The sequence below is a fragment of the Sorex fumeus genome, unplaced genomic scaffold, assembly GCF_029834395.1.
Source record: "Sorex fumeus unplaced genomic scaffold, SorFum_2.1 ptg000037l, whole genome shotgun sequence".
NCBI lineage: Eukaryota > Metazoa > Chordata > Mammalia > Eulipotyphla > Soricidae > Sorex > Sorex fumeus.
In genome coordinates, this window is record NW_026606094.1 from 14,341,316 (window position 1) to 14,360,812 (window position 19,497).

At 40.7% G+C, this 19,497-nt stretch overlaps 1 protein-coding gene across 3 annotated transcripts in view; it reads left to right on the forward strand.

Moving 5' to 3' along the window:
- Positions 1 to 19,497, forward strand: part of CTTNBP2 (cortactin binding protein 2) — a 157,567-nt gene that overhangs the window by 129,841 nt on the left and 8,229 nt on the right. For all 3 annotated transcript variants that reach the window (XM_056118605.1, XM_056118606.1, XM_056118607.1), the window contains 6 exons: positions 6,253 to 6,405; positions 7,754 to 7,941; positions 11,326 to 11,504; positions 14,163 to 14,368; positions 14,669 to 14,854; positions 17,443 to 17,506. In XM_056118605.1, coding sequence (XP_055974580.1) covers positions 6,253 to 6,405; positions 7,754 to 7,941; positions 11,326 to 11,504; positions 14,163 to 14,368; positions 14,669 to 14,854; positions 17,443 to 17,506 — 976 coding nt within the window. The remainder of the gene's footprint in view (positions 1 to 6,252; positions 6,406 to 7,753; positions 7,942 to 11,325; positions 11,505 to 14,162; positions 14,369 to 14,668; positions 14,855 to 17,442; positions 17,507 to 19,497) is intronic.

The window sequence follows — 19,497 nt, forward strand, 5'->3', positions numbered from 1 at the left end:
CATTTTCGTGTATAACCATATAACTTTTACCAAAGGTATAGTATGTCCTGGAGGGTCTACATAATATTCCTTTGATGCTGCATAGAATTGCACAATGACAATAAAAAGCAGATGGGGTTTTATTATTCACAGATTCTCTACAACCAGGGCACCTCGTATTGCTGCACTTGAGGTGAACTTTCTCAACCTTTTCTTAGTGTACCATTGAACGGCCCTTTACTGAGCATACTGTGTGCATCAATTAATTTAAAAACCAAAGCAACCTATGCATATTGTGTCATTATCTCCATTTTTTAAAATAATAAACAGGCATGAGAAACTTAGTAACTTGCTAGAGCTATAACAGGAACAAAACTAAACATGTATTAATATAGCAACAATATGAATTTTCTGTCTTCAGTTTCTCAGCCTAAGACCCCAAGTTCCACAGTAGGTGAATAAGCAAACTACCCCTTCTGGCTTCTGGCTGGTGCATGACTAGAAGGTGTGACCCAAAGCTGAAGTGGACCAGAATCTAGACTCTCCGTGCTGAAAGCCAGATACTTCTGGGGAGAGGAGGAAGGAAAAAAGGGGGTGGCAGAATGTGTGATTGATGAATCGAAATGAACATTTTAATTTTTTTTTTTTAAGGTTAGGGTGTATCTTATCTTTGGAGCTGAACCATGGGAGGTATCTTGTGGCTAGGGCATCTGTTGACAGGTTTAGGAAGAGGGGAATCACCAGCAGTTCCCAAAGGTGGCAAACTATTACATATGAAATCCTATCAGTAGCAATACCATAAACCATAGTGCCAAAATTTTATTTAAAAATGCCTATTATATAGTGGCAGACTGGGAAGAGTAGGAGGAAAACTGGGGACATTAGTGGAGAGAGGTGGTCCCAGTGAAAGGATTGGTGTTGGAAGACTATATGCCTGAAACCCAATTGTGAGTGACTCTGTAATTCACAGTGACTAAATAAAATTTATAAACCAAATAAATATGATTATGAGGCAGACTTGGGAAAGGACTAAAGATGTCACAAACCTGAAAGTACATGTTCAGATTTGAGAGTCCCACCAGAATCTGGATTCTCCAGGTCATCAGTCTTTGGCTAGAAACCAGTGGAAGTTGACTATGCAACTGAGGTTTTCTCTGCTGATAGTACTAATAGCTCTATAACGTAATGAAGTGAGACTCTGTTAGGCTCTCTTCTTGACACCCTGATTCATAAACACAAAAGCACTTTCAACAAGAAGTCAAGACTGTTCCCGAAGCACCCACAGTGAACAACTTCTGTATGCCCTTATCACTGCAGACCACTGAGTCTTAACCCATCACCTGTGCCTTTGGCACTGCGAGCCACTAAGACTTAACCCCTCACCTGTGCTCAGTGCTGGACATAATATTCTCTGTGCCTTTTCTTAGGGTAATGACCCCTCCCCCCCACACACACACACCCCAACCCAAGGAAATGCCAGATCAAAGGCTTTTCCAAAGTCTTTGCATATCTTTTCCAAAGCCTTTCCATACCTGTTACCAATTTTTCCTTTAGGGAAAAAAATTCTGCCAATCTATCTTTCCCCCATTATTGTGAGAGTGCTGTCTCATTTCCTCATCCTCTGGCCAGCGTGGGTGTGCTAATTCTTTTTAAGCTTCACTACTTTAATGGGAAAAAATTAAATTGTTTCATTTTAACTTGATAGAGAAATATAAAGAAGTGAGTCACATTTGCTAAATTTATTAGATAAAAACCGATCTCGCCTGTGCTGAGATTTCTGTTGTCCCTTCTCAGTTACATAACAAACCCGCTTTATTTTTTCAACTTTCAATCTTGTTTCATTCTCCAAGGGAGAAGCCACAGTGTTCAGTTCTCACTCTGTCAAGCAGGCTGCAGCTGCAGGCTGAGTTTTCAGAGATCAGAGAGCTGAGAAATCAGGGAGCAGTGAATAAGATGTGAAGGATACATAGGTAACCCTTTCAGCATTGGAGAGGAGCATCTTCAGAAAACACTGCCCTCTTCCTACATATCCCTTTTGGGCTTGAAACATGGGGCTCTTTTGTGGGCTTGAAAAAATTCCATGTCCCAGTATGCCAGTGAAGGGCTGAAGCAGATCCAGACATCTACAGAATGTGAGGCAAGCCGGGGTACAACCCCCCCATGTCTGTGAGGGCGCAATTCTCAGTTCCAGAAATATCTTCTTACTTCCAGTGTCAGAGGGCACGAGGTCCTGGAATTTTAAGAAAGAAGCCAGAAATGCAAGTTTTTATGTGCAAACAGGAGAATTCTTTGAACACTGTTGAGTATTTCCTTTATAAAGAAGCGTGAGGACCACATAGAACTCTTGGGTCCTCTCATTCATGGACCCCTTACCCTTGTCCCACAATCAGTTCATGATCATGCGGCATCTGGGTCTCAATGACCTTTTGTGATCCATTTCCATGGTGCCATTCTGCTCAGTTGCTTTCCTATAAATGCTCTTTTTACTGCTCTTCCTTCCTCAACATCTTTCACATGTTGCCAAGACCTCCGATTTCAAGCTCACCCTGATTCCTGCTCCCTGCCAGCCCTAATCACCCATTGAACTAAATCGATGCCTTTTGGAACCTTCCAGATCATTGATCTGCTTGGTCTATTCCTCTGACCTCTTTTTAATAAATCTCTGCTCTCCAGCAGAATACAGTGTTTTTCCTTTGCTGTTCCTTTTCATGACCTTTGCCTTCCCACTCACCATATCTCTATTCATGCTGCAACTTTTAGCTAGAAGTAGAGTGAATACACAAACTCGTTCCAGGACCCTGACCCCACACTATACCTGCCACACAACAGGCACTGTGCAACGTACTGTATTATACAGAACTGATTAGAATAAGATATAGTCTCTACCCCTTCGGAAGCTTCAGAACCAGTCTATGCTCAAATGCCTTGAAGTGACCTCAGGTGTTTCTGGATGTGATTTCTCCCCTTAATGAACAGCAGCTGTACACTTTATTCATTGCTCTGTGCTCTACCTAAATGCAGATCAAGACAGTAGGAGTTCTATTTGGACCTTTACACACTCACGTATGTTGTATTGTGAGCTCCTTGAAAGTTTCTTTGATAATTGTATTTCATTTTGCAAATTGATTGTCACTAATTATTTGCTTAGTAAATGGATGACTCTCCTGTGGGAAAGAACCTGAACATAGATAATGTTTTCATATGTCGGGGTCAACTAGTAGAAGAGCTTGCTTTGAATGAAGTTGGAAAGAGGTGAGATTAGCAAGTACAGGAGTTGATAAGAGATACGGTAATGATAGAGCATATAGAGTCAAGTGCTGTTTCAAAATGAAGTTTCTGAGCAACTGACTTGTAATTATTTGATTTCTATAGTTTTTCATTGAAGTAACACTTTATAATGTATGCCTTAGTTGCACAGCATAAGTCACCATTAGTATTTACAACATTATGTTCAGTGCCAAAAGTCTAGCGTCATGTTTATCTTCATGTTTATAATTAGGCTATTATATTTGATACAGTCCCATTTGCCCTTTCCCTTTTGATGATCACTATTCTTATAAACTATTTGGGTTTTTTTCCTTCTGTATATTTTTATTGTTGTTGTTTATTAATTTTCCACATACTGTTGAAATCATACTTTTTTCTCTTCCTCTGATTTCACTAAGCATATCCTTTAGGTTCATCCATGATGTTGCAAATGGCAAGATTTCATCCCTTTCCATATCCAAATTGTATTCTATTAGATATATATCACAGATTTGTTTAATCCAATTATATGTTGATGTATAAAGGTTGCAATAGCACAGCGGGTAGGGTGTTAGCCTTGCATGAGGCCAACCCGGCCCACCCAGGTTCGATTCCTCCACCCCTCTCGGAGAGCCCGGCAAGCAACTGAGTATCTCGCCCGCGTGGCAAAGCTGGCAAGCTACCCATGACGTATTCAATATGTCAAAAGTCTCACAATGGAGACGTTACTGGACCCGCTCAAGCAAATCAATGAACAACGGGATGGCAATGCTATAGGACAGTATAAAGGTTTGAAAAAAAAAGAATGATATGTTTATGCATTTATATCCTAACTGAATTTAGTAATAGCTTCAGGGTCATTGGACCTAACCATACATTTAAAACAAATCAAAGAAAAATTGCAGACTTTCAGTACTTGTAGTTACAGAAAAAGTTACATTCAACCTCATCTGTTTTATATCACTAGGTAGAAAAAATTTGTTATCCATTTTAACAAACTGTAAATATTTTATACTTCCATAATCGATGTATTTATGAACTAACATTTAAACCTGGATAATTTCAATACTTTTTATTAATTAGTTGTTTTAAAAGGGATACAATGCCTAGCAGATACTGAACAACCTCTATAAATACAACTAAATTAAAAGGAGCTGTTACTATTTCTAGAGTTCTAGTTACTAAAACATCAGAGTATCAAGAAACGCTATCTTAGTTTCAGTAAAAGAGATTCATTTACAGATCAAGAGGTTCATCTGAAAGTAAATGTGCCTATCATAGCAAAAAAGGAGAAAAAGTATATAATAGAGTCTCATGAGTATCTGAGTAAACCATAATGCTTGAAGAAGTTACTCTTATATAATTGATCTCTCTTTTCTCGAGGTTAACTTGGTTAAGAGTGCGGCATCATGGGATTTCCTAAAAGTTAAAAAGTTATTCTAAGTGTTTATTAACTTATCAGTGTATAGGAAGAACAATATATGTTTTAACCACAGTGTTAACTACATGTGAGGTTGTATTAGGCACACCTTTAGTTGCATTTTGTCAATTGATATTAATTTCCTGCATATAGTAATCTGTTTATTTTCCATCTTTAACTTAGTGTTGATATTCATGGTTGTTTCACTGTCTTTTATGGGAAGTCTACTAAAATAAGACACAGAAGTCCTATTTTTTTAATCAAACTTTTGGGGAACAGTGGCAGTTCTCGGGGTTATTCCTGGCTCTATGCTCAGGAATTACTCTTGGTATTTCTCAGAGGACCCTAGGGTGCCAGGGCTCAAATCAGTCGGCCACATTTAAAGAGCCTTACCCTCTGTAGTATCTTTCCAGACCCAGAAGTCCTAGATTTTAATACTTCCTGAACATTGTTTCTGAAACTTTAGTCAAATCAGTTTACCCTCTCAAGTCTATAAAATAGAAGAAGGAAACGTGCTTATTTCTCTGAAGTCCTATCCCCATAATTTTACCAACATTATGTATGTATAATTTAAAGATTATTTAACAGCTTTGACCTTCTTTGCTTTGTAAAAAATACATTTATAAATACAAACTGCCTGTTTTACAGGTCAACAACTGATTTTTTAAAAAATGTCTTTTGAGATCCTGTGGTTTATTATTCTGTTAATAATGGTTTCTCGTGCACTTAATTCTGAGACCACACCCATCACCAACCTCCCTCTCCCAAGATTTTCCTCTCAATCCCTCCACCTCCAATTCAGTTTTCTGGAATGTTCTCCTGTTTCAATCAATAGTTTTAAATAAGTAACTATTCACCCCTCACCCCAGCAATGCTTGCTTCTTGAATGTCACATATGTCCCTCCCACTTATCACAAACCCCTTCTTATGGAGGTGCCCACTGTGGTCTCTCTATCTTCTGTCATGATTGTTTCTTTGCTTCCCTTTAATTTTACTAACCCTATATATTTCTTCTTGTTTGTTTTTGTTTTGGGGGCCGCATCCGGTGGTGCTCAGGGGATACTCTTGGCTCTATGCTCAGAGATCATTCCTGGCAGGCACAGGGGAGCAGTGTAGTGCCTGGGAGATCGAACTCAGGTCTGCCGTATGCAAGAAAAGCATCCTACCCACTGTACTATTGTTCAGGCCCATATTCTGTACATTTCAAGGTTTTCTCTTTAATGTTTCCTGTGTTTTAACTCTGCACAATGAAAAATTTTTGCACATGCTTTTGTAATTTACTTATAAATATGTCATTTGGGATAGTCCTCCATATCATTGCTTATAGATGTCACTAGTTTAATATCCATTGTATGAATATATTTCCATATATTTATTCTTCTCATTCTTGGTGTCATCTGGGTTCATCCTATTGGGTATCTATTAAGGAACTAGGATTTTGTCCCCAACTGTATTAAATAATGCCAAGCCTTAGAGGGTCTTTGTTCTATCAGGATGATTGTGTCACATTTCTGCTGACACTGGTGGTCAACCATTTTTGGTTTTGTCAAATTGTATAGATTTTTATGAAGTCTTTAATCATGGAATTTCCTTTTTTTTTTCCACAGCGTGTTTGATCCCAGTGAAACAAACTCCTGTCAACAAGAAAATTATCATTATCTTAGAGAATCTGGAAAAATGTTCATTGTCAGAATTATTGGGGGACTTTTTAGCACCTCTGGAAAATCGCAGCACTGAAAGCCCATGTACTTTTCAAAGAGGTAAAAAGACAAATAATAAACACACATGTATACACTACTTGTGTGTGTGTATGTATACGCTACGTGTGTGTGTGTGTGTGTGTGTGTGTAATCACCAGAGGACTAGGGAATCCTGCAGCTCTCTCTCACCACCTGTGTTCAGTGGTCTCAGGCTGCTTCCCCCACCAGGGAGGGCTGATGCCAAGGGTGGACGAGGAGAAAATGAGGGCCAGGCTGCTTGATGATCAGTAGCCGTTTGCTCCATTCTCCTCACACACCTGTTCCAGTCTCACTAACCTCCCCATTCCTGTCTCCTCCTGTCCTCCTTGCTAGTCTCTCTGTGCTCCTACTCACCGCCTTGTTCTCTCTCTAGTCTCTCTCCATCTCCCCGCATTCAGGGTAGCAACCTCACACCTAAGTCTGCATATCACACACAATCAGCATATCAAATCCCTTCCTGATCCCCTGCAGCCAGGAGATCAGGCTCAAGGGCAAAATGCCTCTTAGGGTTTTTTTTCCTTTCCTTAGCAGGGTCCTAATCTAGTTGATACTTTCTGGATCATGACAGAATTTGTTCATGACCATGCTCTTAATTTATAATTAAGTATTATGGCACTTTGGCCTGGCACATTTCCATGGCAGGGTAGTTCACAGCTTGCCCTGGGTCCATCCAGCCCCTCATCGGGACCCTGCTTTTGGGGTGCTAGGAAGTAAGAGCAACTGATGCTTAAGTCAAAGAAACAGATGCCCAGGAGTGAATATCATTTGGAGTCAATTAACTACCAAGTGACAAAAGCATAGCATCAACTATGCTATGGAAAAGGATGGCTTTCTTGTAGGTCTGCCTGTGTCTATACAAAAAGGACATTACTCTGAATTCACTATGCAAAGGACTTAAGGAGAAGAGAAAAGAAATATTTACAAGTTAACAGAGTCTGATTAGGAGATAAAGGTGATTGACTAGTTGGGGAAGCAGAGCACAAAGAAAGAGGTTACAGAGGAAAGGGAGCACTGTGATGGGAGTAACCCAATAAACCTAAACTCCCTGTAGCAAGGCAGAAAGGAAAAACCAATGTTATCCATATGTATATAGATATATATATAGATAACCAATTATAGATATATATATAGATAACCAATGTTATCCTACTATATATATTAGATATATAGATATCTATGCTGTTAATGTGCATATGTATATATGCAAGTAATAAAAGCCTGCTGAGAAGAGGCTGTCTTCCATGCCATTCATTCCTCTCAACTTTCTGGGCTCCAGACTGTTGGTTATGCATCTCATACTTCTGTAATCCGCATTTGCCCCACCACATGGCTTACTATCGTTGAATCTTTGCTTTTTGGATTGTTTTAGGAAATGGAACAGCCGAATGTTACTATTTTCATGAGAACTGCTTTCTGATGGGAACCATTGCCAAGGCCTGCCTCCAGGGTTCCGACTTGCTGGTGCAGCAGCATTTCCGCTGGGTTCAGCTGCGGTGGGATGGAGAGCCCATGCAGGGGCTGCTTCAGAGGTTCTTAAGGAAGAAAGTGGTGAATAAGGTAAATCCCCTGCAGCTTCCACCTCTCTCCAGGAGAGGGGGCTGTAGTGTCACAAACCCCAGGTGTGGTTGTCACAGTCCTGTGGCCTAAATCAGAGAGGTCATGGGCACCTGGGTGGGTGTGTGTAGGGGGAAAGGGGTTTGTGCATTAACTTTGTGCATCAGCACCATAAACTTCAACACTGTCGTGACCATAACTATAATACAAACTATAATACAAACTATAATACAAACTTACTTTTGTTTTCTTTGGGGGTCATACCCAATGAGGCTCAGGAGTTACTCTTGGCTCTGCACTCAGTAGTCACTTCTGGCGGTGCTCGTGGGGCCATTTGGGATGCTGGGGATCAAACCAGAGTATGCAAGGGAAGCACCTTACCCCTATAAACATTATTTTAAAGATAATATGTTTGGATGTTGAAGAGTCGAATAAGATAACCAGTCATGTGATCTGTAATAGTTGATGGAATATTGAATGATACCAAAATAATAAAAGCAACTAGATTTTATACTTTTTATGAACTCCTTTCAGAGAGTCTCACCAGATTCTAAATCCTGTAAAAAGCTAGATTAGAGTTTAATTAGGTTTCTTAAGGAAAAGGATGGCTTTCTTATAGGTTTTAAAACATATATCCACTAGGACTAGTCTCACTGTCATGTGATTTACAACAGCACATTCTACTTAAAAAGTCACTTGAAAAATGAGAAGATGCTATCTTTGACACATTTTCAAAAGGAATCGTCTTTAAATGATATTTTCAGAATAATAAAAATATCCTGTATTCTCCCAGATAGCAAAATTACTGAAGTGTTGACTATGCCATATGTTTTCTTAGATTGGGCCAGTAGCTGAGTACCAAGGTAGCTATAACAAGGTTTGATTATTTGATGTTGCTCCACAGACCACTTTAAGGGAGGATTTTATCTTTGTTGTATCTACACCATGTGTAAGCTGCTGTTTTAAATAACAGTACACTCCGTACCCTGGTCTGACAAGGGAAAAAAAGACTTTTTTCCCTGGGACTATTAACTGGTATCTATTCAGCACTTCAATCAAATCAGATCCCCCAACCTAGGGGGTTCTGCTGAACACTGGGACTTTGGACCACCTAGAAGGGATAGAAAAGTTTGGCTCCTCCTCCTCCTCCTATTCAGGAAGGAAAAGCTTCTTTTCCTGAAACTCTTAGAAACACCAGACTTCCCTTTGGTGTTTCATTAACCAGAACTGGTTTTGTGCTCTCTGCCCCAGACCCTAGCTACCTCCTTTTGTAAGATCAAAGTTTACAACTAAGTTCCTGAAGTAAACTGCCTGTTGTGTTAAGAGTATGTGAAACAGGCATCAGTGCATGGGGGGCGGAGTATTGTGTTAGGAGTCTGTGGATTTATAGCTTTCAGGGGAAGCAGGTGGAGGAAGTAGTAGCAGGTGAGAATAGCTTTAGTGATTTAGTGAATGCCTGCCATTGCTAATTTAAATCTGTACCTGAAAATCCTAATATTACAAGAAATTCATCCCACATTATTTGTGTACGACCAAATCACAGCCTATGACCTCAACCAGTGCAAAGCAACTGTCATATCAGCAGCTGTTTAAGTCTTGAATGAACATTATTACTATTTAAATTTAATTGCCAAAATTTGCAAAATCCCAGGAAATACCAGTGCGTAGAGACTATACTTTTTATAAGTATGTAAACAATTGATGTGGGATGCGGTATGACCGTGTCATGACCACTACCGCTGTCTCTAGGACTCTTGCTGTCCTATAAATAGCTCTTGGTGAATCCAGTCTCTCATCCAAGTTTAAGGTTTGTTTTTACCGCATATTGTCCATTCCCTTGTTTTGTTACTTTATATTCCACATACCAGTTAGATCATCTGGTATTTGTCTTTCTCCTGATTTATTTCATATAACACAGCACCTGTAAAATTCTATCCATATTATAGCTAAATGCAAGATTTCCCCTTTTTTCATAGCTGAGTATATATAGGGCAGTTTCTTTATCTACTTATCTATTGTCGAGGGACTATTTCCAGATTTGGGGTATTGTCAATAGCTCTGTAACTAAGATAAGTTTGCCTATATCATATCAGATTAGTGCTCTGTGTTCCTGGGATAGATATCAATGAATGGAATCTCTGGATCATATAGAGTTCTATTTTTAGTTTTATGAGACATCTCCAAAACTTGTTTTTCATAGAAGCTATGCCAGATTATATCCCTGCCAACAGTAAATGAAGGCTCTTTTTCCTCTATATCCCATCCTGCGCCTATTGTTTTTTGCCTGTTTATTTTGGTGAGGGGGGAGAGAGAGGCTCCCAAGCAGTGCTCAGGAGACCCAGAATCCTTCTGGTGAGTGTTAGTCAGCCAGGCCAGGTGTTCAGGATCTACAGTGCTGGAGATTATCTGGGTCACCCTGCAGACACTCAGAGACCTGGAGGGCCACATTCAACAATGCTGGTCCGAGAGAGCCTATAGATTTGCCATGTATTCAGTACAAAATGACTCCCCAACCCTGGTTCCCAACATGTGCTGTTATTTAAGTTGACAGAGACCTTAAGGACAGTGACGCACATCAAAATGCATCAAGTACTTGAAGAGGAGAAGCTGGATTATTTCACATAGGCAGTCAGCAAGCACCCTTAAGTATAAAGTCTGACATGTTCCTATTCTACTTTTGTCTGTGATACCCCTTACCCTGTTTTTTTGTTTTTATTTGTTTGTTTGTTTGTTTTTCCCCAGAGCACATATTTGCTGCCTGTTTGTATTCTAAGACCTCCACTACTTGCCTAAGGGACTATCCCAACAGTGGGCTGTGGAGGTTGGGCTTTTGTTAGGGGGACAATTTCCTACACTTCCAGAATTGATGTTTAAGGTTTCTTTTTGCTCTTCTCACTACTGTACTCTGTTCAGACCCTTTTTTTTTTTTTGTTTAAAAAGCAAGGCATCTGGCTCTGGGTGTTGTCTGGACACATCTAGTACAATAACGGCATAAAAGGTGCTATCTCAAAAAAAAAAAAAAAGGTGGGGGGGACCTATCTCAGGTGAAGGGAAACTCCAGTTCAGCGCATTTATCTTTTCAAATTTTCTATTTTAATTTTTTTTAGATTATTGTCATTGGGCTGAAGAGATAGTAAGGCATTAAGGTGCCTTGCACACAGCTGACCCTAGTTGGATCCTCAGCACCCTATATGTATGGTCCCTGAGCCCTGCCAGGAGTGATCCCTGATTGTATAGCAGTAGTAAATCATGAGCACTGCTGGGTTTAGCCCCAAAACAAAACAAATGCTTTATTTAAACAAATAACCAAAAAGCAAAAAAACACTTCATACTGTAAGAAAAAGAAGCCCTATTCTCAGTCATTCCCATCCCTTTCCCTGTCTCCAGTTCAGAGGTCAGCTGCCATCACCCTGTGACCCTGTGTGCAAGATTGTCGACTGGGCCCTGGCTGTCTGGCGCCAGCTCAACTCCTGCCTGGCCCGCTTGGGTACCCCTGAAGCACTCCTGGGGCCAAAGTATTTCCTGTCTTGCCCTGTAGTCCCAGGACATGCCCAAGCGACAGTGAAGTAAGTGTCCTTTCTTCATATCTGCTTATTTTAAACAGAATGTTTACCAGTTTTGATTTGGGGGGGGAATGTGAATGCTCCAGGGGTTCAGTCTTGCCACCTCCCACAATATGAAAGGGTAGGAGGGCCAGATCTCTGTGTTCCAGTCTAAGAAGACCATGACATGGCCCTTACTTCCTGAGGCAAGTGTTCTTGCTGAGTACAATGTTGAGGTCTTATACAGTGATCATGGGAGTCACAGCAGCTCTCTGGGGAAAGCCATGTGAGAAATTTGGACGAATCGCATAAATAGGGGCTGGGGAGATGGCTCAGAGCTCAGAGCATATGTTGGAGCCCTAGAGTTGATATCCACACTGCATGATACCTCAAGCACCACCGGGTATGACTCAACATCAAGCCAGGAATAACTCTTGAGCAGCAAGCACCCCATGGGTTTGCCACACCCCCCTCCGCCAACCCCCCAAAAGAATACAATAAACAAACACAAAATAGCAAACTCTACATTCTCTTGATGATTTGAAAAGATGCCTTCTTTATTAATGAGGCATATGGACTATGCTTTCCTGTGTCACAGCTAACGAGAAGAAGCATATATACAGTACAGTTAATGAACTAGAAAATCAGAAGGAAATTTTAAAAAGTAAGGGGGAAATGTCACTTTCCAGTTTAGTAAGCATTCTGGAGTTTGCTATTAAATTTGATTCTGTGCTTGTTGGTATCCGGGGCAGGCTTCCATTTTGAAAAGCAGGGGTGCAGATCATGTACTTGTCTTTTCTATTTTAAGACCAGCAGCTAAGCAGGGGGAAGGAAAGAAATAACAGGTTAAAGATGCACAGTGTCTTCTTGCCACAATAGCAGAAATATGTTTACTAGAATCTTCATACGATTATAAATTTAATTGCTTTTCTAACTATCCAGAGCTTCACAATTCTTAGAAGTCAACTTTGGCTTTAACTATCTGGATTAGTCCTTGGCAAGAATTGAGGCTTTTCACTGCATTGGCAAGCTTACAAATTAGACTGAACAATCCAGGGTGCAGGGTCCAAGGCTGTAGCCTGAGCTTTACCTCTGCATGGTTCTAACTCAAGTCCCTGGTCAGTGCTGGTTTGATCTCCAGTGCAGAATCTCAACTTGGGAACCCCGAGTCTTTCCAAAGGTGTGGCATTGCTGGGGGGAGGGGTGTAGGGGAGAAAGTACTTTCATCATCCCGATCAGAAAATCTGTCCTCTGCTCCAGAAGATACTATCTCTCTCCTCTGAAGTCTTTTTTCCACTGTACTACCATGCTTGAAATGATAGCCCAGAACAAAAGCTAGCATAAGATACATACATATTCATGAAGAATTATCTCTCAATTGCTATATTAAGGAGTTACCATTTTTATTTTGGTTTGGGGGGGTCATACCTAGCTGTGCTCAAGGCTTACTGTGGGCTCTGTGCTCAGGGCTCATTGCTGACAGAGGTTAAGGAATCATATACAGCGCTGAGTATAGAATCAAGACCAACCTTGTGGAATGCAAGTGCCTTCTTAACCCTTGGTCTATCACTCTAGCCACTACTATTTTTTAAAGTCAATCTAATTATCTTCATCCCCTTAACAACAGTCTAAGTTGGGTTCATGTTTAGAGTATCAGTTGTTGTTTTTTTTTTTTGTATTCCCTATTTTTAAAATAGCATACTAACAGAAACTTTAAACTTTAAACCTGACTATAGGTGATCAGTTTTTGTTTGGTTTTTTATTTCTGTAATAAGTTGAATTTCGGAGGCAGAAAAGAGATAGTAGTGAATCCCATAAAGTAAATAAAAGGTATTTATACCCCTAGTTGGAGAAGGGCTAAGCAACTCCAGTGTGGAATGTGCAGTAGTTTTAATATTTCCTGGAATGTGTATGCCAGTAGCAAATAGCTTTGAAAAATTTTTCTAGGAGAGAAAGTTTATTTTCTACTATTTTTAATCATCCTATCCATTGTGGAATGCTGCAGCAAATACATTTACTAGTATCTTCTTTTTGAAGAAGATATTAGTAAATGTGTAATCTTTTTGAAGGAATTTTAATTGGCATGGATGCCCCAGTCATGGACTCAGGTCCCATTGCTTCAGCTCTTAATGCAGAGTCCACCTGCAGCAAAGACTGGTTGAACTCTTTTGCTCTCTATGGAGCCAAGCTTCCCATATCATTATTGAGCCCTCGCCTCAGGCAGGCATATTTAATTGCCATTTATTGTTAGATCTCTCCCAGTTTCAGAAATATGAACAGATAAAATGTGTGTGTGTGTGTGTATCTTAAAGGAATATGGCAAATGACTTCAAGCTTGTTAGATACAGACACTCAGGGGCTCTTTTCTCCTGAATTCTTCGGTTGGTAAATTTATTTTCCTTTCCATATAATTATTCATTCAAATTCATTCTATACTCAAGCCTGGAATTTTCTCAGGAATTTTATAAAGGAAAAGATATCACACAGTCTTATTTGAAATACATGTTTGAAACAAAAATCAAACCAATTCGATATCAGGAAATTTTACTTATTACTGAGCAAGGTAACAACTTTAGAAATATTTCTGGTTTCTTGCCATATCTTCAAATCTGTCTTTTGTAGCCTCTTAAGTAATTCTCAAAAAACTTGCTCTCAAGTGTGAATTCACTCCTGTCTTGCCAGGTGGATGTCTCAACTGTGGAATGCTGTGATCACTCCCAGAGTTCAAGAAGCAATATTATCAAGAGCCTCCGTGAAAAGACAGCCTGGTCTTGGGCAGATAGCTGCCAAAAAACATCCCAATCAAGGACAGCAGGCTGTGGTTAAAGCTGCCCTCAGTATCCTGCTTAATAAAGCTGTTCTGCATGGCTGTCCCCTTCAGAGAGCAGGTGTGTGAGTTCATTCTGGAAGGAGAGGAATGTCACACCTTCCTGGAGCACATGTTTGTAACTGGATAAATATTTTCAGCGTCAATGGATAGCACTAATGTGCTCTCCACAACACAGCTCTAGGTTGTGTGTGTTTGTGTGTGTTGTTTTTGTTTTGCTTTTTTTATTGACGCATGTTTCAATTCCAGACTTCCCAGTACAGTATGTGCCCATTTGCTTTTGTGTTTCTGCTTGAACCTGTGAAACTCCAGCACCACAGCCCTGCTTTCCTTTGTCAGCATGTGGTTTGTGTTGTTTCAGAGCTAGACCAGCATACAGCGGATTTTAGGGGAGGAAGTTTCCCTTTATCCATGGTCTCCAGTTACAACAACTGTAGCAAGAAGAAAGCAGAGAGCGGTGCATGGAGAAAGGTGAGCACAAGTCCTCGCAGGAAGTCTGAGCGCTTCTCTTCCCCCATCTGGAACAAGCCTGCCATGAGCCAGGAAGGTAAGGGGCCAGGCGTGCTGCCAAGGACTCAGCATCTAGTTTCCGAATATAAATGTACTTTTCTGTTTAGTATGATGCAGTCAACAAAATTCTGAGTGCTTCAGGGCACATTTTCTCCCCCCTCCCCCCCCCCAATCACCTTGAGATAGCCCATTACAAAGCTGTTCATGATTGGGTGCGGTCAGGGTGGGTTGGAGCGATAGCACAGCAGTAGGGCGTTTGCCTTGCACACAGCCAACATGGCCGACCCGAGTTCGATTTCTCCATCTCTCTTGGAGAGCCCGGCAAGCTACTGAGAGTATCTCGCCCGCAGGGCAGAGCCTGGCAAGCTCCCCGTGACGTATTCGATATGCCAGACACAGTAACAACAAAGTCTCCCGATGGAGACGTTACTGGGCCTGCTCGAGCAAATCGATGAACAACGGGAGGGCCTTTACCTTTACCTTTACCTATTTGGAAAGTATTCATATTAACCAATGCAAACCCAATTTTGGAATTTTCTCAGAAGCAAGTGCCTTAATGAAGGTTTAAAATTTAGAGTGTATTATGACAAGACATTTTATTGAAATGGTTTATTACATTTCACATTATAATCAGTATATATCTATGCATTGATTTATATAGATAACTAATGGGATCAGTACATTTTTACATTTTTCAAGCATACAAACTGACTTTGTTGTTATTGTTGTTGTTAAGAAGCAGGATTTAGGGGCTGGAGTGATACCACAGAAGGTAGGGTGTTTGCCTTGCAAGCGGCCAATCCGGGTTCGATTCCCAGCATTCCATATAGTCCCCTGAGCACTGCTAGGAGAAATTCCTGAGTGCATGAGCCAGAAGTGACCCCTGTGCATCACCGGGTGTGACCCAAAAGGAAAAAAAAAAAGAAGCAGGATTTATTGTGGGTGGTAGGATGAAGTGGTTGAGTGCTGGGGTGGGGAGCAGGGACCTGGGTACAGCTTGGAGGCTGTCAGGAGCGCAGTGCTTGCCATTTTTCCAGAGGGCCACTATTCAACTCAGGATCTATGTGACCCTATAGCCATCTGGGATGAGGCTCTTTTCAGTCCACATGTCTTCAGATTCATCTGCGTTAAACTTGCTAAGACCCCACTTCATGGAGATGTGGGTCTTCCAGCATGGAGCCCCAGTCACCTGCTCCTAGTTCTGCAGTTTGGTGCATATGGGGATGATGACCACGCAGGTGTGAGATCAGGCCACCATGCCCTGGACTTGGCTATGGCCTTTGTATGTCTACTTGGAGCCTGATATTGGGACCAGCATGAAAGAGATGGTAATGTCCACTGCAAAAGACTGTCTCCAAGGTCCCTTAGAACAGCTCCTACAGGGGCTGGAGCGATAGGATACTATAGCAGATAGGGCATTTGCCTTGCATGCAGGTGACCTGGATTCGATCCCCAGCATCCCATATGGCCCCCCGAGCACCACCAGGCATAATTCCTGAGTGCAGAGCCAGGAGGAACCCCTGAGCATCGCTGGGCATGACCCAAAAAGAAAAAAATAAATAAATAAAGCTTCCACATGCCACAGGAAGTGTCCACTCCCAAGGAGACTGCCTGCAATGTGCAGCCACTGTGCACTGGGCCCCATGAGGCAGAGAGCAGAGATTGGCTTAATTATGCAAACTATTAATCTCTGTAAAATGCCAAATAATTAAAAGTTAAGCTTCTACTAGTACACAAGTAGTGTCAGTCATACCGTAAAACATTATAGGGACCCATCCTTCAGAAAATAACAGGATCTGTGTGGTCAGTCATAGTTAAGGCAAACAAAATGAAACTTTAAAAAAAAAAATTAAAGCATTATGATTTACAATAGTATCGAGAGTGATGCTTTAGACATATAGTGTCATTACAGACACCCACCCCACGAGTGTCATTGTCTCTAGATCCCTTATCCGCAATATATTAGCTGACTCAGTTCTATCAGCAGACTCAACTGCCTGGTTTTCACTGGATACTGTCTGTTACCTTAATGTGAGAGTGAGATCATCCAGCATGTGTCACTCAGCGTGATACTCTACACATCCATCCACGTGGTAACTGCAAGATTTCATCCTCCCTTTGGGCTGAGTAGTATTGCAACTGGGAAGTTATGCCACAATTACGTTCCATCATTCTGTCCTCAGGCACTTGGTCATGTCCAGATCTCAGCTGTTATAAGTCATGCTGTAATGAACATAGGAGCGCAGGTGTCTTTTTGAATGCATGTTTTTGTATTCTTGGAGCAGATGCCAAGGAATGGAATTCAACACTATTTTAAGATACTTAAGGACAGAAGCTGAATTACATAAAGTGCTTGACTAGTGAGAACAGGTACCACTGATTAAAACAAATCCAGAATTCCTGAATTGAGACTCAGATATTGACTTCAGTCATAAATAGACTAAAGGGTATTGTTCCTCTATGTCCCTGAACTAGAACCTATACATCCTGAGGAAGCCTGTCCTGATGAAAATTAAGGAGTTGGACTAAATCCAAAAGTAAAATGTTTCTTTTAAATACAGATATCTAGATGCAAAGAGAGGATGGTTGGTTCTGTTGAAATGACTTATATTTTTCTTTAAACAGGCATCAAAAATAAGACCATCTCACAGCTGAATTGTAACAGGAATATTTCACTGTCAAAACAAAAGTAAGTTCCTCATTCAAATCTAACTTCTAGAACTCATACATGTTTTCATTGTGAGCTTTTACAACTATTAGGCTGTTAATCTCATTTTTACAAAAGCAATATAAGGGTCCAGGGAGATTACTCCAGGAACTAGAGTGTATGTTTTACATGTGGGACCAACCCCGAGCTGAGTGTGGCCCAAAAGTGAAAAAAAAGAGGTGGAGGAGTCATTCAAATGTGGAATGTGTATAATGAACTAAAATTTAATGAATTAAATTCACAGATATTTCCATAAGCTTAATTTAAATTGTTTTACTTTTTTTTTAGTAAGATTAGAAATATTGTTTTTTTTTTTAAAAAAAAACAAATGTGATAAAATGCATTGGGGTAATACATGGTGAATTCTGGCACTCATGAACAAAGGTTACAGATGACTGATAGAGGCGAGCACTCCCAGCTATGCTCCTGGAAGGGCCTTGTGATGATGGTGCTCCTTTATGGACACCTGAGTTCCAGCCCAGCTGAAATCATTTTAATCCTAGTCTTATAGAAACATAACTGCTTCATGTTTCCAGTGATCATTTCATTCCGTTTTTTATGTTTCCCTTAGAGAATTGCTTATTACTTCAGCTTTTACAATTTTGAAGTATAAGGGATATATATATAAAGTCACTGTCTGTCACTATCCTCCCATTGTTCATCGATTTGCTTGAGCAGGCCCAGTAACATCTCCATCGTGAGACTTGTTGTTACTGTGTTTAGTATATTGAATACGTCACGGGTAGCTTGCCAGGCTTTGCCGTGCGGGCGAGAGGGGCAGAGAAATTGAACCCAGCTCGGCCTTGCTGGCTGTGCGCAAGGCAAATGCCTTACTGCTGTGCTATCACTCCAGCTGTATATAAAGTATAAAGTATATATGAAATATAAGATATATAGAGTATAAAGTATATATGAAATATAAGATATATATAAAGGATGATGTTAATATTTAGATTAACACATAGGTTCTGACTGTAGGTCCAAAAATTGTGTGCCTTTATAGCATGGCAGGTAATATTTAGGACAGTGCCTCCAGGGAAGGTCAAGAAAGAGAGGGCGGGGCGTTTGCCTTGCACACAGCCGACCCGGGTTCAATTCCCAGTGTCCCATATGGTCCCCCAAGCACCGCCAGGAGTAATTCCTGAGTGCATGAGCCTGGAGTAACCCCTGTACATCACCGGGTTTGACCCCAAAAGCAAAAAGCAAAAAAAAAAAGAGGAAGAAGAAGTGAGAGGGATCATAAAAGCAAAAGCATATTACGTGCTTCTTTCCAGTTCACTGCAAGTTCCATTTTATAGAACAGTCTTTAATTCTCCTGTTGATCCTCTGATGCAGGTTTAATAAACCCATTACAGAGCAGGAAACCCAGGAACTGAAGTATTAGAGAGGATTAAAAAGGAAGCATTTAAGCAGTACTCCTACATTTAAAAAAAAAAAAAGGAAACGTTATTATCTGTGCCTTTTTCACCATAAGAATGTGGTCAAGCCAGGTTTGAAACTTGCATTTTCTCCTTTATATACACGCCCCCCTCCATACTATGGTAGTTAGTGTCTTGGCTTTTTTAATTCTTTAAGAAAAAATTTTAATTAGAGAACTCTGAGTTACAAATTTACTGATAGTTGCATTTTTGACATCTGATATTTCAACACCACCAGTGTCAGCTTCCCTCCACCAGTGTACCTGTATTCCATCCCTACCTACCTGCCTACCTACCTGTTAACTTGGTAGGCACATTACAAAGTTCCAGGACTGCTGCTTAGATCCCATGTTTTCAGTGTTGCTGAGTCTGTGTTTTATACTGTTGATATGGGTGAGAGGTATAGTGCCTTAGATTTTTTTAGCCTTGGAGTCCAAGAAAAAGGGAGGCTGGATGGAATAAGGAGATTGGTTTGTTGTGAGTCAAAGCAGATTTTGTTTTGAGGGCCATATCCGGTGACGCTCAGGGCTTACTCCTGGCTCTCCCTGTCTCAGG